We start from the raw sequence: 19,423 nt of genomic DNA on the forward strand, positions 1-19,423 counted from the left end.
TTCCATACCAGAAGTTTCCGGACCCGCCCTTTCAAGATCGCTTAAAGCTCCAATGCAGGTGCTGCTCTGCTTTTCGAACAGGGCAAGGCGCATACCAGCCGGTAGTACAACCGACTCGGGTGAGCTGTTTATCACCCATAATTGAGCCGTCTCGTCTGCGAGAGATACAATGCACCGTGGTACAAAGATGTTTTTCTTGAGACAAGCTACAGGCAATGGCTCAATCACTATGTCACGTGAATTCAAACTCGAGTTGGTTTCCGAAATGGTCACTTGTACGCTGGCCGTGGACCACGCTGGCAGAAGTACATCTTTAGCTACAGTGAGGTTACCTTTCTCACAATCAGGCTGCTGGGCGAGAGTAGACAACAGAACCTCACCTGCTCCACAATCCACGGTCGCACGACACTCTCGCAAAAAGTCTATGCCAAGTATAACGTCATGCGTTGATTGAGCCAGTACTGTGAATTCCGCCTTGAACGTTTTACCGGCAACACTAACAGACGCAGTGCAGACGCCGACAGGACGCAAGAATGCGCCGCTCACTGCCCGAAATGTGGCAGGTTTGTCCCAGTGAAACATAACCTTACGGCCCAGTCGTTGCTTAAAAACTAAACTCATCACGGAAACACTTGCGCCAGTGTCTATCAATGCCATCGTGGGAACGTCGTCAACAAGTACCTGAACCTTATTCTGAAGCATAGAAACTGGTGGAGGCATTCTTTGATGAAAATCGGTACGTCCAGCGACCTCACCTCCGTCGGCCGCGCTGGCTAGTTTCCCGGTGGCGGAGACGACATTCGTGACCGGCGCCGTGGCGATGGTGACCGAGGTGGACGGGTGGTGGGCGGCGTTAAGCTGCGCACAGATCCGGGCGAATCACTCCGGTTGATCGGCTGGTAGGCGTGCCGCTCGTCAGTTGGGTTGGGGGGCCAGTAGGTGTAGCCAGGCCGTTGGCTTCGTTGTGCAAACGTCGCGGATCTCTGAGGGAATGTCGAACGTGGATTACGTCGCATTGGGCAAAATCGGGCGATATGTCCACGAACACCGCACTGGTAGCAGACGGGCCGTTCACGGGGCATAGGGAACGTCGCTGGATGTTGAGGGTACGCGGCGCTCTGTTCCCACTGAGACGCAAAAGGAGGTGGATGGCTGTTGTAGCCGTAACGACTGTGGGGAGCATGAGGCGGCTCTACATAAGAAGACGCCGGTGGTGGAGCCCTTAGCTGAGGGCCGCGGTTGGAATAGCTGCGCTCCTCGAAACTCGTAGCATTGATACTTGTGGACGGTGTATCGCACGGTGGTTCTCGGGCGTTCAAGGGCGCGTAAAGGTGACGACGAAGTTCCTCACGTACAATGAGGCGAATCGTTGACGAAAGGTCGGTAGGCACGGAGTCTTGGCACACATCGACAGTGGCGACGGTCGTAACATTGGCAAGGCGTCCGAACTTCGTAGTGATGCGGCGAGTCTTCAGGGCCTCAAACGTTCGGCAGTGCCCAATCACATCGGCCACAGACTCAAGACTCTCCTTGCCGATAAGGAAGTGGTAGACGTCTTCCGCAATTCCTTTGAGAATGTGGCCCACCTTGTCCTCTTCCGTCATGTTGGTGTCCACACATTTGCACAGTTTCAGTACCTCCTCAATGTAGGTTCTGCATGTCTCACCACAAGCTTGAGCTCTCTGCGACAACATTTGCTCTGCACGTTTCTTCTTCGTCGCAGGGTCGCCAAAGCACTTCTTGATCTCCTCCATAAACTGGTCCCATGTTGTCAAGGTGTCTTCGTGATTCTCGAACCACACTAAAGCACTGCCATCGAGAAATAGACCCACGTGGGACAACTGGCTGGCCGCATTCCAGCCATTGGCTCGGCTCACCCGTTGATAGTGGCTGAGCCATTCTTCAACGTCATCGCCAGGTTTTCCTGTAAATGTGCGTGGCTCTCGGTAGTGGAAAGACGGCGCCCTCGCGACCGGCTGCTGGATGTCTCCGTCCAAGTTCATATCTTGAGGTAGTGGTGGCAAGCCCGCTAGTCGACGGCTGCGGCGAAGCTCGTGCTCTTGCGGTTCCGTCGTTAGTAGACGGCTGCTCTCCGGTCTCGCTTGACAGTAGCTGGCTTACCCAGCACCTTCCACCACAACTGTGACGAAGGAACGCGTTTATTTACAGGAAAATGGTTGAGATCGGTACAGCTCAGAGCCAGAAACCGGCGACCGAGCTGCTCGTCAGCCAGACCGCTTCTACCTCTTCCTCTTCATGCGCCCATCGAGGTGTGTCAATATATATATTTAGCTTGAGCGGACAAACGTACCAAAACTTTTATTACTCCTACGTTTCGGCCGGACCCCGGCCGAAACGTAGGAGTAATAAAAGTTTTCGTACGTTTGGCCACTCAAGCCAATTTCTGTTTATCACTGGATTCACAGAAGGCACTCGCTTGATGTATATATATATATATATATATATATATATATATATTTATATATATATATATATATATATATACATACATTAAGGAGATCTAACAGACAATAATGCCAAGCAAAGTATAGCGGAAGATATTAGACCAAATTAATTGTAATGTAAACATGAAGAAAAGTGGGAGAAAAGACAACTTGCCGAGGGCAAGACCCGAACCTGCGACCTTCGAATGACGCGTTCGATGCTCTACCACTGAGCTACCACGACAGCTATCCCCCCAGCCATTTTATAGGGTTTATATGTGAATTAAGCGTGGGAGTGTCAGCCAGCGCCCCCAGTAGCCAATTGATTGATATGTGGGGTTTAACGTCCCAAAACCACCATATGATCATGAGAGACGCCGTAGTGCAGGGCTCCGGAAATTTCGACCACATGGGGTTCTCTAACGTGCACCCAAATCTGAGCACACGGGCCTACAAGCCACCAGTAGCCATGGTGGCGGGTGTGGCACACTCTTTTGGGCCTGTTTGGCGTCACGTAGCATGGGAACTTGTTACGAGTGGGCAGCTGACCAATAGTCCCTCGTATACAACCTAAAGGCACTAAGTCTGCCAGTACGAGACCCTCGTTAATGAATTAATGAAAGAAGTGCATACCTAATGGTTCGTTTTTCCGCGTTTTTACACAATATTAATGAGATCTAACAGACAATAATGCCAAGGAAAGTATAGAGGATATTAAACCAAATTGTAATGTAAACATGAAGAAAAGTGGGTGCAAAGATAACTTGCCGTGAGCAGGCGCCTAACCTGCGACCTTCGAATAACGCGTTCGATGCTCTACCACTGAGCTACCATGGCGGCTATCCCCCCCCCCCCCCCGCCACTTTATTGGGTTGTTATATGTGAATTTAAACGTGGAAGTGCCAGTCAGTGCCAGCTGTAGCCATGGCGGCGAGTGTTGAACACTCTTTATGAGCCTGTTTTGGCATGACGCAGCACGTGAGCTTATTGCGTGCCTTCAGCTGAGCAATAGTCCCTCGTTTACAAGCTAAAGCTACCAGGTCTGCCCTTATGTGACGTGTGTACTTAAGGGCTCGTTTTTTGTGGTTTGACGTAGACGCAATTATATATATATATACTTACCAGCACTGCGTAATCTGATCATCATCATCAACCTGACTACGTCCACTGCAGGACAAAGGCCTCTCCCATGTTCCGCCAGTTAACCCGGTCCTGTGCTTGCTGCTGCCAATTTATACCCGCAAACTTCTTAATCTCATCTACCCACCTAACCTTCTGTCTCCCCCTAACCCGCTTCCCTTCTCTGGGAATCCAGTCAGTTACCCTTAATGACCAGCGGTTATCCTGTCTACGCGCTACATGCCCTGCCCATGTCCATTTCTTCTTCTTGATTTCAGCTATGATATCCTTAACCCCCGTTTGTTCCCTAATCCACTCTGCTCTCTTCTTGTCTTTTAAGATTACACCTACCATTTTTCTTTCCATTGCTCGCTGCGTCGTCCTCAATTTAAGCTGAACCCTCTTTGTAAGTCTCCAGGTTTCTGCTCCGTAGCTAAGTACCGGCAAGATACAGCTGTTATATACCTTCCTCTTGAGGGATAGTGGCAAACTACCTGTCATAATTTGAGAGTGCTTGCCAAATGTGCTCCACCCCATTCTTATTCTTCTAGTTACTTCAATCTCGTGGTTTGGCTCTGCGGTTATTACCTGCCCTAAGTAGACATAGTCTTTTACAACTTCAAGTGCACTATTACCTATCTCGAAGCGCTGCTCCTTGCCGAGGTTGTTGTACATTACTTTCGTTTTCTGCAGATTAATTTTAAGACCCACCTTTCTGCTCTCCTTGTCTAGCTCCGTAATCATGAGTTGCAATTCGTCCCCCGAGTTACTCAGCAATGCAATGTCATCGGCGAAGCGCAGGTTACTAAGGTATTCTCCATTGACTCTTATCCCTAACTGTTCCCATTCTAGGCTTCTGAAAACCTCCTGTAAGCACGCGGTAAATAGCATTGGGGAAATTGTGTCCCCCTGCCTTACACCCTTCTTGATTGGTATTCTGTTGCTTTCTTTATGAAGCACTATGGTAGCAGTTGATCCCCTGTAGATTTCTTCCAGAATGTTTATATATACTTCATCTACGCCCTGACTCCGCAGTGTTTGCATGACGGCTGATATTTCTACTGAATCAAACGCTTTCTCGTAATCTATGAAGGCTATGTATAGGGGTTGGTTATACTCTGAGCATTTCTCTATTACCTGATTGATAGTATGAATGTGGTCAATTGTTGAGTAGCCTGTTCGAAATCCTGCTTGTTCCTTTGGTTGATTGAATTCTAATGTTTTCTTTACTCTGTTAGCAATTACCTTTGTAAATAGCTTGTATACTACAGAGAGCAAGCTGATCGGCCTGTAATTCTTCAAGTCCTTGTCATCTCCTTTCTTATGTATTAAGATGATGTTAGCGTTCTTCCAAGACTCTGGTACTCTTCCCGTCAGGAGACACCTCGTAAACAGGGTGGCTAGTTTTTCTAACACAATCTGTCCTCCATCTTTCAGCAGATATGATGTTACCTGATCCTCACCAGCAGCTTTGCCCCTTTGCATGCTCTCCAAAGCTTTCCTGACTTCTTCTATCATTACTGGTGGGGTGTAATCTGGGTTACTGCTAGTTCTTATAGTATTAAGGCCGTGGTTGTCACGGCTACTGTACAGATCTCTGTAAAACTCCTCTGCTATTTTAACTATCCTATCCATATTGGTAGTTATTTTGCCTTCTTTGTCCCTTAGTGCATACATCCGACTTTTGCCTATCCCAAGTTTCCTCTTCAATGCTTTGACACTTCCTCCGTTTTTCAGAGCGTGTTCAATTCTCTCCATGTTATACCTTCTTACATCGCATACCTTACGTCTATTAATCAACTTCGAAAGCTCTGCCAGTTCTATTTTGTCTGTTGTACTTGACACTTTCATGATTTGACGCTTCTTAATTAGGTTCTTCGTTTCCTGGCAAAGCTTGCCAGTGTCCTGTCTAATTACCCTGCCTCCAACTTCCACTGCACACTCCGTAATGATACTCGTTAGATTATCATTCATTGTATCTACGCTAAGGTTCGTTTCCTCACTAAGAGCCGAGTACCTGTTCTGCAGCGACACTCTGAATTCCTGTACTTTCCCTCTCAGTGCTAGCTGATTGATTGGCTTCTTGCGTATCAGTTTCTGTCGTTCCTGATACGCAAGAAGCCAATCAATCAGCTAGCACTGAGAGGGAAATCTGATATGTGGGGTTTAACATCCCAAAACCACCATATGATTATGAGAGACGCCGTAGTGGAGGGCTCCGGAAATTTCGACCACCAGGGGTTCTTTAACTTGCACTCAAATATGAGCACACGGGACTACAACATTTCTGCCTCCATCGGAAATGCAGCCGTCGCAGCCGGGATTTGATCCCACGACCTGCGGGTCAGCAGCCGAGTACCTTAGCCACTAGACCACCGCGGCGGGGCAGTACAGCGTAATCTTAGCCGTTTGTTGGCTTGACTATGTGCTCAATACTGTCGGTTAAATTATAATTTGTTCTTGGCTCACCTGGCTTCAAAACTTTTCGCATTATCGCGTTATCCTCTCCTGGCTTTTCTCGTCTTTTTCCCGCCCTTCCTGACGTAGTACGTACAGTGATTCTCATAACGTCTAAAAAGGACATATTCCTTATTGGTCCACCAACGCAAAAGATCATGCGCGAATTGTGTCGTGCACTGTTTTACCATACAGTCGCCCATCCGTTATTTCTTGTCTCGCGTGTCTATCGCACGCGATTAACTGATTTCGGTTGATTGATTGATTGTTTGATTGATTGATTTGTCGGGTTTAACTTCCCAAGACAAGCATATGATTATGATAGATGCCATAATGTAGGGCTCCAGAAATTTCGACCACCGGGGGCTCTTGAACTGCACCCAAATCTGAGAACACGAGCCTACAGCACTTTCGCCTCTATCGAAAATGCCGCCGCCGCAGCCGGTATTTATTCCTTTAACCTGCGGGTCAGCAGCCCAGTATCTTCACCACAAGACCACCATGGTGGGGTGATACTATTATTTCAATTCGTTTTGTGTGCTTGCGGATGCGCAAGTCGGGATAACAACACGTAGGCGTCAATCACGAAATCTTATATAGGCTGAATTATCGGTGGTGCTTATGCACACGTAGTTTCAGGAAATGAGTGGTGAGAAGGAGGTATGACCTGTAAAGAAAAGTAGCATTTGCGAGGAGGCAACCACTCTCCCTCTTTTACACGTTGAGGTGGGCCATTTAAGGGCACAGGGTCGGGCAACATTTGTCACTTTTTGTTTTCTCTGCAATTCGGGAACAGTGTCTCTTTGGGCATGTTTCTCACAAACGTGCTTTGCTTAAACTGCATTTGTTGTAGCTGAAACTTGTTCCGAAAGCAAGCAGTGCTTACAAACGCACCCTCACGGCAGCCCCTCAGAGGCTCGCTGCACTGGCGGTCTGTTTTTCTCAAACAGAACTTCGTGTACGAAAGTCTAAATGCTTATTTAGAGTAATCTGTGTGTAGAAATATGTTAGCCAACTTCTAAGGCAGTCAGAAGACGCAGCGCACTTTGATGTTCACACTTCGTCTTATGATCGCATTTGTTCGAAGTCTTTTGGCTCCTAGCTTCATTCTCATAAATGTCGAGCTTATCGATATGCTTAGGTGTGGGTGGTAATGGAAGTGCCCAGGAAGTATCAATTTCACGGGAGCCCGTGTGATTGTCTTGTAAATGTGAATGAATGTCAATGAAGTACCGAGGCGCTGAACGCTAAACTGGCAAGCTGTTCATTGTTAAACATCTCAGCCTTTTCAGCGTTCTTCGAGGCAAATGAAGTGCGGCACATATATATAAGTATGCCCTAATGGCCATTGCAATTATTTGTATTGAAATGAGACCGAACAGCGCGTGAGAACTGCATAGTGTAAGTGCTGAGTTAATAAACATTGATTTGCACAGTCTTTGCCATTTTTGTTTAATTTCAGAGTTTTAGGGATAGCGACACATGTTGTCCTTGCATTTTACGATGATAGTATCGCACGAGGCAACTTTCTGAAATAGTTAGGATTAAAGGCCTGCTACACTGCAGTCAATTTGTTGGAAAACCTTGACCACACTTGATGACAGATACGTTGTGCAAATAGCCGCATGGCACCTGACAAAAACAGCTAGAAAAGCAAAACAAGAGGCTCAAAAAATAAATGTTTATTTAGCAAGGATTAACAAACTTGTAGCTACTAAATAAGTTTAACAGTATTTATGACACGTGTGAACACTTTTCAGCCATTTTCGTACTTTGAACTTGGTTATTCCAAGCTATGGTTTTTATTTCTTACGTACCGACGTTTCTGTATTTCTTACGTTTTCTGTAGTCTTCAGAAAGGCAAGCACCTATACTGAAGCGGGATCGAAGTTACTGCACTTTACAGTTGTTGTGTTACAAATTTTCATTGATGACAACTCTATTCCAAAGTTAGGTCCTAGTGGTGAGAAGTCCACGAAAATTTGTTTTTCAGTCTTTAATTAATTTGCTTCAATTTGAAAGGAAATGATGGATTCGAGGGAAATGATATGTTAGTGACTGAGGAAATGGTACCTAAGAATGACTAAAATTCAAGGTACATATGGGGCCTTCCCGGTGCCCTTAAAAAGAATGACGGAAGAGGTATTACAGGGTAAAGATATGGAGGAAACTCGGCCCCGTATTTCCCCCTTCGTGCACACGCCTAGGAGTACTAGACGCACCACGTGGGGCATAGCACATTGACCCCGGCCATCTGGGGTACTTTGACGTACACCCAAAGCTAAGAAAGTATTTGTTCTCGTATTTGATACTTTCGCACTCACGCATCGAAAAGCGGCCACTCGCCCACGCTGGTTAAAGATTCGGGTGGCTGTCCTTCTCAACGTCATTTGATCAACACCGACATTTGCCTCTTTCGCCGTGCTTTTCAAGAGATCCCGTTTTGGAGTGGCGCACACGCCAATGGCGCCAGGTGTTCGCAATGAATGGCTATTCAAGCACACGGTCCCATTCAATTCGTGCATATGAAACTCCAAACACCACAATAGTTTACGCGGCATGGGCCAAACGACCATTCGGGATAATTCAAGCGCTGAGAGGTTCTGTTTCTTTTAGTTCACTTTATTCGTGATTACGAGCTATGCCGACTTTCGCATTGGGTAAATGCTGCCGTCAACTGAACCCTGGACCTTGTCCTCAGCAATGATGTGCCATGCGTGAACTGCAGCACTTCCGCTGCGTGATATTCTCGAACAGTCGTTCCTGGAAAATTTCGCTAGATCTGCAATGTACCGAGCATATTTACGAAAGTAACAAGCTTTTTTACCGATCGGCAGGAACTGTGATGTAAGCGCGAACGAAGATGCCCGCAACCACGGGTGACGTCCGTTTGATTGATTCGCTGAAACCTGCGTGCGCAGCGCATGCCTGTGGCCCTTGGAACATTTTTCAAGTCATGCTCAGCTGTCACTGTGTAACTGGAACGCTTAATGGAAAGCCATTATACTTGACCATGTTCATATGGCTCGCACGAACACGTGTTGTCTGCGCCATTGTCATTGCCTGAAAGCTAATTTCTTGTAACTCCACTGGTATTAAACGGCTACGCAATATTTTTGGAGTCCCCAAACCACCATATGATTATGAGAGGCGCCGCGGTGGATGGCTCCGAAAATTTTGACCACCTGGGCTCTTTAATGTGCACCGAAATCTTAGCACACGGGCCTACGGCATTTTTGCCTCTATTGAAAATGCATCCGCCGCAGCCAGGATTCGATCCCGCGACCTGCAGGTTAGAAACCGAGTACATTAGCCAATAGACCACTGCCGCGAGGCTTGCGAGTACGCAATTGTTAGACAATAAACTACGGTATCAAGCTCATTCGATGAGTAACTAAACAATTGGTTCAGTACCCCTATGATTGTCAAGAACAAAAAGGTGCTTTTCGAGAAAGTTGCTGCCCTGAAAAACTCGGAAAAAAACAATGGTCACTTGCACCTGTGTATCGCTTACTTGTAAAATTTAGTAACCGCAGACTCGTCGCCGGGTAAACATTCTGTGGAGGCGTTGTTGAACTCATCGATGGGCACTATTGTGACACGTCCTCGGGAGAACAGCGGATAGCCGTCCTCGACCCCGCTCCCGGAGAAGCGCCTTGCCAGCACGGTGGCCACCGTCTCGCACGGAATCTGGCGCCGGAACGACCAAACACACAGCAACAACAATAGAAATGGTACCACGTTTGTATTAAACGCTTTGGGGTGGGACAAGTACGATATCTCGCGAATAGATTTTTGACCGCCTTAGGATGTCTACTGAATCTCAATGAGGAAATCTATGTAAATTGTGAAGTCTTCGTTGCTATGTTGATGTGGGCTACTGAGTACAATGCCGTCACGGAAAGACCCACGTGAAAGAGGACAGCTTATTTCAAATGATTTCACCATATGGAAGGATGGTTGCTAAAAGAAACTCGGGTTTCTAAGTGCCTAAACAAGCTACCTAATTTTGTGGTAATCAGCAGATGGCTCATGCGTTCGTACGGGTTGATTTCTTGGCACGCTGAAGGGATAAGCAGATTGAAACTTGCGTCGGTCACGGCAGCGGCCGCGCTTCCTCGTGTTGTCGTTTTGTTCATTTACGCCTGATCACGTTCTGAATTCGAATTTGTTGCTATCGCACTCGTTGCTGCACTCGTAGTAATATTGAGCTATATTTCGGTCTCTCTAAACTGTGGTTTGTGAACGTAGAGGCAGGAGCGTAGAAACAGGCGCTCCTTTTGATCAAAATCAAGTAGTAAGTTGAGCTTATTATTTCTAGGTAAAGCCTACAGAACATATGCTTGGCTAGAATGGTGAGAGCTCTTATGTGTAATGAGAGCGAGCTCTCTGTAGAATGTCACAGTTATAAACAACTCCTCCCACACGTCCATGCACACACTGACTCCATTCTAATGCGAGCTTCAGTGGCGCTGTTGTTACGATTCAAACTGAAAATAACACAGACTACCGCCAGGATTCGATTTCAGAAAACTCACCGGCTCCGTTGTGCCGTCACGCAAAACAACTCAAGGGCGAAAGCCACCTTTGCTTTATTCTTCGCAGTAGACATAATATATTAATCCTCCATCATCTACAAAAGGCTACTGAAGCCAACATTGTTTTGTACAGTCTCCAGTATCTGAGGCACAGCTAGCTTTCCCAACCTCACCTGGTTTTGTGCTGCCCCGGTGATCGGTACACATTTGACCAAGTGACGATGTCCGGTGGTGAAGACCTGATGGGGCGTCACGACATGTGATGCCGTAGTAGCTAGATGAGGGCTTCACCAATTCTGGTGACATGTTACGCAATCACGTGATGATGGTTTTCTTATTTTAATGTGGGCGCTCACGTCGCCGATGGTCAATTTTCGCTTTAAAGAAGCATACAGTGCTTTTGTCTTAACCCATAATCCCTTACAGCTCACTCAGAGACACGGACAAAGAAGAGACCCACGGAGACAAGCGCGATATCCACAAACTAGCCTGGTCGAAAAACCTTGTATTGTGTTAATAACAGCGAGATAGATGACCGTGAAGGCAAGATAATAGAGAATAATACAGAACAAAAGGCATTTATCTTGACGATAACAAGGCTTACGTATTCGGTTGAAGGAGCGTAGCAGCTGCTGTTGTCTTGTGTCCCCGAGGCAACATCGCAGCTAGACCAAGGCCCGCCACCCCAGAGCGAGTGAATCACGTACATGATGGCGTGCGACACGGTGCTGTACTGGGGTAGGTTAGCCATCACCGCGAAGTAGGCCATCGAGTAGCTCAGCCCTAATGCAGTGGGGACAACAAATTCAGAGCCTTGCGATTGCGAAAATGGTGGTGAGGACAACAGATCGACCTGTACTGGCCCTGACCGATGCCATTGCGTACTGCAAAATAACCTTCAGATCTACGTACTCAATTGAATAAAAAGTATGCAAATATAAGAGAATTGTGGTTATGAATACGCATTCTTGAGTTGTTCAAAGTTTCTCCCTTTTTCTTGTTCGTTAGAGTTGTTTGTTGTTCCGAAAATTCATCGGTATCTTGTGACGTACGCACCGCCACATAAGAACGTCACGATGGCATAGCTAATGGAAAAAAAAATCGAGGGGTAGGCAGACTATCTTTTCGAAAGAAAGCTGAGTGTCAATTAATCTTCAAAATCTTAAAGCTTTCCAGATTTACCATTTTCCACATTCTCTCTAGTCAATCGTCCATTGCCCCGGCCTTCGCACTCAATCGGACACTAAATTGAACTTCTGTGTTCCGAGAAAATATTGATTTCAGCAGCGTTAGACCACTTTTAGCACGTCTACATAGTCTGCTGTTCGTATCAGGCGACAATACGCTATGATAACACACCAGCCTATAATAGGAGCAGTGTTATACGCTAATAAAAATGGGTCTAGCACCACACCAAATTAAGACCACAATAGTTTTAATATTGGGAAAAGAATGTCCTGCGTACAGTATATATAGTTGTACAGAGTTTCAGAGTTGGTGCAGCTGGATCCTCTATACATGCTGGCTTATACATAATAGACACACCCACACTACGCACGTCATGTATACCCACGTGAAAAGCACTACATTAGGTTTTATTAATTTCGTTCACTTCTAAGTAACACAAAAGAGCCAAAGCCCGACTGGCAACGAGGTATTACTACAGATATTGTTCGCATATATACCTAACAAGTGATATCCCTTTTGGTTCGGTACCCAGGCCAGGTTTATTCACCTGTGCTTCAGCCATGATGACCTCAGCAAACATGGCGGAAGCCCTCGCGGTGGAACTTGGCATCGAAAACTAAGAAATTATAAGCCAGGGACCTCATATCCTCCGACGCTCTCAAAAAGCGTGTCGTTATTTCACAAATGGCTGTGTATCTGCGTGTGTCATCCGCATTTTAGGTGCAACACTAGACCGGGAACACTGCATCCTATATGGTGTCCTGGTCATATAATAGAAACAGGTAATGATAGAGCCGACAGTGCAGCTCGAGCTACTACTTACCGAACGACTATCCCTCGTCCAGGTACTACCCGTCTGCTACTACAGGCTCGCCACACCCTTAGACATCTTAGAACAGCAGCGTCGACAACGCCAGTGGTATTTCCCGACCCACTCTCGGCTAAGTGTAAAAAAAGTGCGTGAGTGGCGCCGCTTTCAGACAAATACATATACACACCTGTCTTTAAAGCATTCTTTAAAGCATGCTTAAAAACGTGCTCAAACATGCACCTGTCTTTAAAACTCAACCGCATACGCCGGTTCATTTCCGTGGAATGGAGCACAGCCTACACTTGCTCACATTGCATGGAAATGTCAATTGAGGTCGCACAAAATGAACATGCCTCAGATTCGGATGCAAAAATATAGCACGGAGCAATGGGAGACCTTGCTCACCAAAAAAAAAAAAAAAAAAAGGAGGCTCAAGTGGAGCTCCTGGACCAAGCATGGTGGGCTTCTCAGACGGGTGGAGACCTGGACTAGCGACCCTTCTTTATTTTCGTTTTTTTCTTTTTGAAAGCGTTTTTCCATTTCCAACACGAAGGGCTGATAACGGTCAAAGCATTTCATATCAACACCTATTAAGCAGCACTCATTTATATTAAGCGTGTGCATGATGGCTTTTGTTTTATTTCATATATTTTACGAAACACTGCGAAGAGCCACAGGAGGTGCCTGATCTGCAAAGTCGCACCAAGAAATTGCGTGTTCTACGATCTTTAATTGTCTCTCTAGGTGCTTCGAAATGGCAGTGTTTCAACAGTATTGCTGCCTAATCAACTATTTTTGTTTCTAAGCTTTATATGACACTTCCTTGAATCGTTAAAAAAGCTTGTTAGGGTTGACCTTAACTATAGATTCGAACAACGAGCATTTGTTGTATTACGATACTGACCTCGAAACAGTGGGCAGCAGTTGAAGATGCCACGGTTGCCGCTTTTGGTGAATTGTGACAAGGCGGACTCAATGTACAGCACTGGGTAGCAGATCAATGCCACCACAATGACGTAGCAGAGGCCGAAGGTTCCTGCGCACGCGCGCATGTGGAGGCTGAATGCTTTATCGTATGTAGCTGCACAAACTCCAACTCTTCGTAAGCACGTAATGTTGGTGCGAAGAGCCACGTAGAAAGAGGACAATACAAAGTTATATTTAGCTGTATAAGGTACAACTGCGTAGCTTGAACTACACACAAAAGACTGCTAGTGACGTTTTGTGATAGGTGTTACCGGCTTTTTTATTACTTTTGTGTACAGTTACCTACCGTAGCTTAATAATTGTCCTGGAGAATAAAGAAAACCTTCATCTTCTACAATTTTACAGTGTCATTGGACATGGCAGTGGGAGTTGTACAACAGATGTGCTGCAATGTCCAATGCGACAGAAATGTCATCTGCCAACGTGACTTCGCCCCCACGAACGTCCCAGGACCCTTAAGAACGCCAGGGATGATCGTAGGTTTCCCACACAGTTGTCAAGAAGCCTTTTGAGAAGCCTTACGCGACCATACCAAAAGCACAAGAGCACAGGTGCACATACGAGAAAAAAATGAGCGAGATTCTGGCCACCAAGGCTGCAAACCTCTTGAAGCACCCTTCAGTTGGGATATTTCATTGCTCTGTTTGCAGATTTTTATAAAGTTCTCCTGTGTTCTTTGCTTACTGTTCCTTATTGGTCCTTACTGTTCTTTGATTTTTACTCCATGTTAAGCTATGTGTTGGTAGTAATGCTTTGTTTTGTACTAGTACATTTTAATTCGCCCCATTCCCGGATAATTACACTGTGCTCATATATTTCGGCAGTTTACAGAATGATTTCGATCACTCTTCAGGTAAAACCATGCGGACCCCACGTGGCGATATCCTAATTCACGGCCGCACTGGAACGCAATGGTACGTTATTATGCGGCCGTGTCCCATTTCACCCCAGACCATATTACTGACGCGGCAGCGCTGGAACGTTAGTTGCACTTCAAGCGCTCTTGCTCTGAAGTACCTGATGGCGCCTCACAGAAGGTTTGACGAAGCGTCATTGTGTGTACACCTTGTCCCAATCCAATCGAGCGTACAACGAAAATGCTCACCTCAAGATGGTGATGCGGGCTAGTTGGTTTTGGTCACTTTCATTCATATTTGTTGCGCAAAAAGGCAAAAAGAAAGACTGAGAGACGGAACTAGCACCCACCCTGTTTGTATGCTCGTTATGTGTCTCCGTCTTTGTCCCTTTTGCGCTACAAATATGAATGCAAGTGACTCCTCCCCTCTTCCCCCTACCCTTAGGCCTCTCTCACCCCTTTCACTGAGATGAATTCCTCGTTTACCTACCGAGGCACACTACCCTCACTATTAGGTCATGCAACCCAACGCGAAAGAAGTAGAGGTACCCGCTACGTGGTCCGCGTGACAACCATGGATATTATACGGACATGGTTAGCCCCTTGAAATGTCCACTGTTCAACGACAGATCATGGTGTAGTCAATCGTAATGAGAACGGTGTTTCATATGAGCGCCAGCCGCATGCAGAGCACGAGGGTTTCGGTGACAATGATCAGCACACGCGATGGCTTCGTGGATTTACTGCATAGTAGCGGTGGCCGACAGGAGAATTCACTGAGGTAATGTCAACTCTCGTCCGTAAAACGCGTTAAACGGCGGAAATTCAGCATCGTCATGACAAGAGGAGACGCGCGTGATTGTTCTGTAAAAAAGAACAACGTTAAAAAGATAATTACGCAAAACTTGGCAGCCGGGATTGCCTGCGGGATCGATTCCTCTCTATATCTCTACAACATCTGCAACATTGCCGAGCGAGTTTCTTATTACCACTTTTGTTTGATTCAATTTTCCCCCACAAAACATGATGTCAGGAATGGTCGGCGCAAACTTCGCCTCATTGTTCGAGAAGGATCGCGATCATTGTAGATTGTTCGGTTATGACTGCGCCCACGACACCAACTATCGAGATTATTCTATAGCAGGCGAGAGGACCACCTGATAAGGCTGGAATATTTGATTGCACATGAATATATATAAATGCCGACTCTCTTCAGCACCTGTCAGTTGATCGACGGCCGACGCTCTGTTTGCCGTTATCAGTGCCAGTGTGTAGCGTTGTAGTATCACTTTGCGCTGACTGGCCAAATAAACAGTTAGATCTTCGAAATACAGTCTCTCCCTTTGTCGACCTCACGTTGCCGTGACAATATATCTACAGCAAATATTGCTTGAAAGGTATTGCAAATAAATATTTTAAATTGCATGAGCGACTGACTCCTTCGCGCTATTGACACGTTTAGGTGACCCTTGGTGACTCCACTGGTTTCATCAAGTGACCACGATGAAACAAGTTATGACGATGTCATAAACGCCATTTTTTTTACCGCGTTTGCATCAGCAGACTATTACTCGGTAGCCGTTCGCGATTCCATGGCCACAGCGCACGCATTGAAAGTTTGGTTTGGCGACTCTGCTGTACCGCTTCCTGCTCGAAAGGGCTTTTTGATGTAGACTGTGTGGAAGTGCGTCACAGTTCTGCGTGCTGAAAGGGTTGAAAATTGCACACACTTGGTGGTGATAGCTGCCCAGGTAGGAGTTTAGTTTTGGTGCTTTCTCATACCGAAACTGAGACTGGTCGGTCATGCGGAGCTTTTAGTTACCTATATGTCGCATGCAGCAGCAAATGGTGTACAGTTATGTGATAAATAGGTCTGCAGCAACACATTGCACTGGGAAAATGTGGGGCCGAAATTGGTGCTAATACCCACGTAGAGTGCAGGCGATGGCGGCAAACGTGCACGGATAACCGGCAAGTCTTATAAAGTACGTTACAGGCATTCAACGGTGCCGATGGTCTCTGAATGGTGCTCCGCCGAGGCGTTCTAGTGGCTAAGTTACTCGGCTGCTGACCCGCAGGTCGCGGGATCTAATGCCGGCGGTGGCGCCTGCATTTTCATGGAGGCGAAAATGCTGTAGGCCCATCTCTCAGATTTGTGCGCATGTTTAAAAGTTACAGGTGGCCTAAATTTCCGGAGCCTTCCACTAGAGCATCATTCATAATCATATGAAGATTTTGGGACGTTGCACCCCACATATAAATCAAATTTCTGAATGGTACAAGCTATTATTCATATATTGTGTATAACAGTAGAAAAGAATGGCAGTGATAACTAAGGAAAAAATGTTTCGGCCACAATACTATTCTAGATATGAAGTGAATATGATCTGAATCCTTCCGGCTTGCAGTAAACAGCAAAAGAGAAATCGTAGCTGGTTGTATAACCTTTTTCGAGAGCGCGATATCAATTCTGTTCTCGTGGACAAGCGGTATAGCTATGCGGTCGTCGTAGGTGTTAGCTAAGGTATATTTGCATATAGATTCCTTCCCTCCAACAACTCGCATTTCTAGGGGCTATTTAGTAAGCACCGAAAACGGTGAATCGAAACAACACAGCAGCACGTCTGGAAGTTGTATTGATGTTTTCCAACTGTTAACGTCGAATTAAGGTCGAAAATCATTATCATTGAAATTGAAGTGACCGACACAGGCCACACTAGCATAAAGAAGGGCCCACACTTGTCCTGTGTTCTTCGTCTTCGTCTCGTGTGCGCTGTATCAACCAAGAAGAAAACTAGCATGAGGGATATTGTTTGTGGCGGGGCTTAGCAGGAAATTGAGAGGCTAAATAATTGAATGACTGTTGTGGTTTAACGTCCAAAACATGCCCCGTCTTCCCGAAGGAAATTGTGAGCAAATGCAAATGCATTTCTTGCGCCTAGAGAGAGTACCGCTGTCGTCAGACATTCGCCTTCACCGAGTTTTTCCATCGCCTTGAGAGGCACCCAGCGAGCGAACAGTCGAGAGTGAGGAGCGAGCGGACGAGACAGTGGAGCGCTTTCTATGCGATACTCAGCGGCTTCTCGAGCAAAAATTCCCGGGTGCTCTTTAGAGGCGCCAAGCCAGCGAACGGTCGAGGGCGGGCCGCAAGTGGACGGAAGAGTGGGGTGCAGGGAGGAGAGAGAGCGAACGGTGAAAGAAGGAGCGGCGAAGCACTGCACTTACCCTCTCAGACACTCTGGAACAACATGCTCCGGTCAACGCCGACTAAATGTCAAGTCCGAAAGGCTGCCGCAGTGACGTCAAAGGGTGGGGCCCAGTTACGCCACGAACGCGGCGGAAAGCATGCGTTTCGTTCACGTTTTAGGAGAACCAACGCTCCCGCTCTCGCAGCTGCTGTGGCTTGATTGGGCTGAATAAAAGATGTGGAAAAAAAATCTTACTGAGCATGCTCAGTTGGGCAACTGGGCCCCCAACCTCTGACGCCACTGCGGTAGCCTTTCGGATTTGAAATTTAGTCGGCGGTGCTCCGTCTCGCCAGGCGCGAGGATAAGTGCGCGCGCCCGCAGTTGTTGCTATGGGAGAGGGAGCGAGAGCGGATAGATAACTACTTCCAGCGCGTGGACACCGCCGTGAAAAACGCCGGATGGCATGACGCAGTCCGACTATGAAATGCATTCGCATGTAAAGACCCCAATATGATTATGACGGATGCCGTAGTGAAGAGCTACAAAAGATTTGGCCTCCTGGGGTTAATTAACGAGCACTTTGATCTAAGCACACGAGTCTTAAGCATTCTCGCCTCCATCGAAAATGCGGCAACCATGGCCGGTATTCGGTCCTGCTACCGTCGGGTTTGCAGTAAAGCATCCTCACCATCGACCACTATCGCGGGTGGAAGGTAAGAAGTCGTAGGTAGATGCATATGACTGAAGAGGGTTAGAAGGTTTCAAGCAGTAGGGAGACAAGATCGAGGTAAAAGTTTAATGGTGAATGTGACTGATGCAATGACACTTTCTTTCGGTGAAATACGAAAAGCTATGAAAGTTATTGCACGTGGATCTGTTAGTAGGTCACTGTGCAAATAAATTCTCAAACTATGGAGCTTAGGTTGAGGCTCCACAAGTTGGGATCATGAAATTCGGGTTATCAAAGCGCTGAAGTAAACAAAAGAAAAAAAAACACTTTAAATACAACCGTTAGTGACCTGCCGCAAGACGGCTGGAGTGTGTGATAGCCAAACCGAAAGTTGGCCACGGGTCTTTCATCTACTACACTAGGTGGAATTCCCGCCATACCTTAAGCTTATATTGCTATTGGTGCACGGGTGGGTCGACTGACATCCTTACACGATGACGTTGCAGCGGTATTGTTCGGGAAGGGTGAACTGAGTACAATGATAACTGGGGCTTCATTTTGTTTCAAACGAACTATTTTCTAGTACTGCAGTTATCATTAGTGAAGTTGGTAAAAACTAGCAAACTGAATTTATCATTTGTGTTGCCTATGCCATTAATTTCTGGAAGCGTTTTTTACGGTGTTGCAGGACCCCGCTACGCAGTAAAAATTGGTACTAGGAAATCACCCCCATTATGAATAGTGATCCCGTCACCTGCGGTAGGAGTATGACCACATGGAACCACTGTCACAGCGCCGAAGCCTAAGACACTCACCGAGTCCGTACCGCAGCATAAGAAGAGGACACCACAGCAGGCTGCGCAAGTTCATCGTGATGGCGGTAAAAGCAGCGTACTGGTGTACCTTTTGCGACCACGTCTCACGCTGGCGGGCCATATCTGCGGACTTCTTGACAGCAGTCACCAACGCAAAGTGATGATGATGATGATGATGATGACCTCTTATGGATGGCGCTTACCCACAAAGGGGGATGGGCCAAGAACCGGACGGCAGGATACTTAAATGAAATTAAACTGAAAATGAAGCCAATCTGAAAAAGTAGCTATAAAATAATACTACCAAAAAACAAAAATGTGTGCTGAGCAAGCGGTCAAACCATCGTTTG

At 46.6% G+C, this 19,423-nt stretch overlaps 1 protein-coding gene across 1 annotated transcript in view; it reads right to left on the reverse strand.

Moving 5' to 3' along the window:
* LOC142772325 (sodium- and chloride-dependent creatine transporter 1-like) overlaps positions 1 to 19,213 on the reverse strand; it is a 52,760-nt gene extending 33,547 nt beyond the window's left edge. The window contains exons 1-4 of the mRNA XM_075874525.1: positions 19,074 to 19,213; positions 13,462 to 13,593; positions 11,163 to 11,341; positions 9,535 to 9,710 (exon numbers count right to left, since the gene is read on the reverse strand). Coding sequence (XP_075730640.1) covers positions 9,535 to 9,710; positions 11,163 to 11,341; positions 13,462 to 13,593; positions 19,074 to 19,194 — 608 coding nt within the window. The 5' untranslated portion in view covers positions 19,195 to 19,213. The remainder of the gene's footprint in view (positions 1 to 9,534; positions 9,711 to 11,162; positions 11,342 to 13,461; positions 13,594 to 19,073) is intronic.
* Between the last annotated feature and the right edge of the window lie 210 nt (positions 19,214 to 19,423).

This window comes from Rhipicephalus microplus, chromosome 9, assembly GCF_043290135.1.
Source record: "Rhipicephalus microplus isolate Deutch F79 chromosome 9, USDA_Rmic, whole genome shotgun sequence".
Lineage (NCBI taxonomy): Eukaryota > Metazoa > Arthropoda > Arachnida > Ixodida > Ixodidae > Rhipicephalus > Rhipicephalus microplus.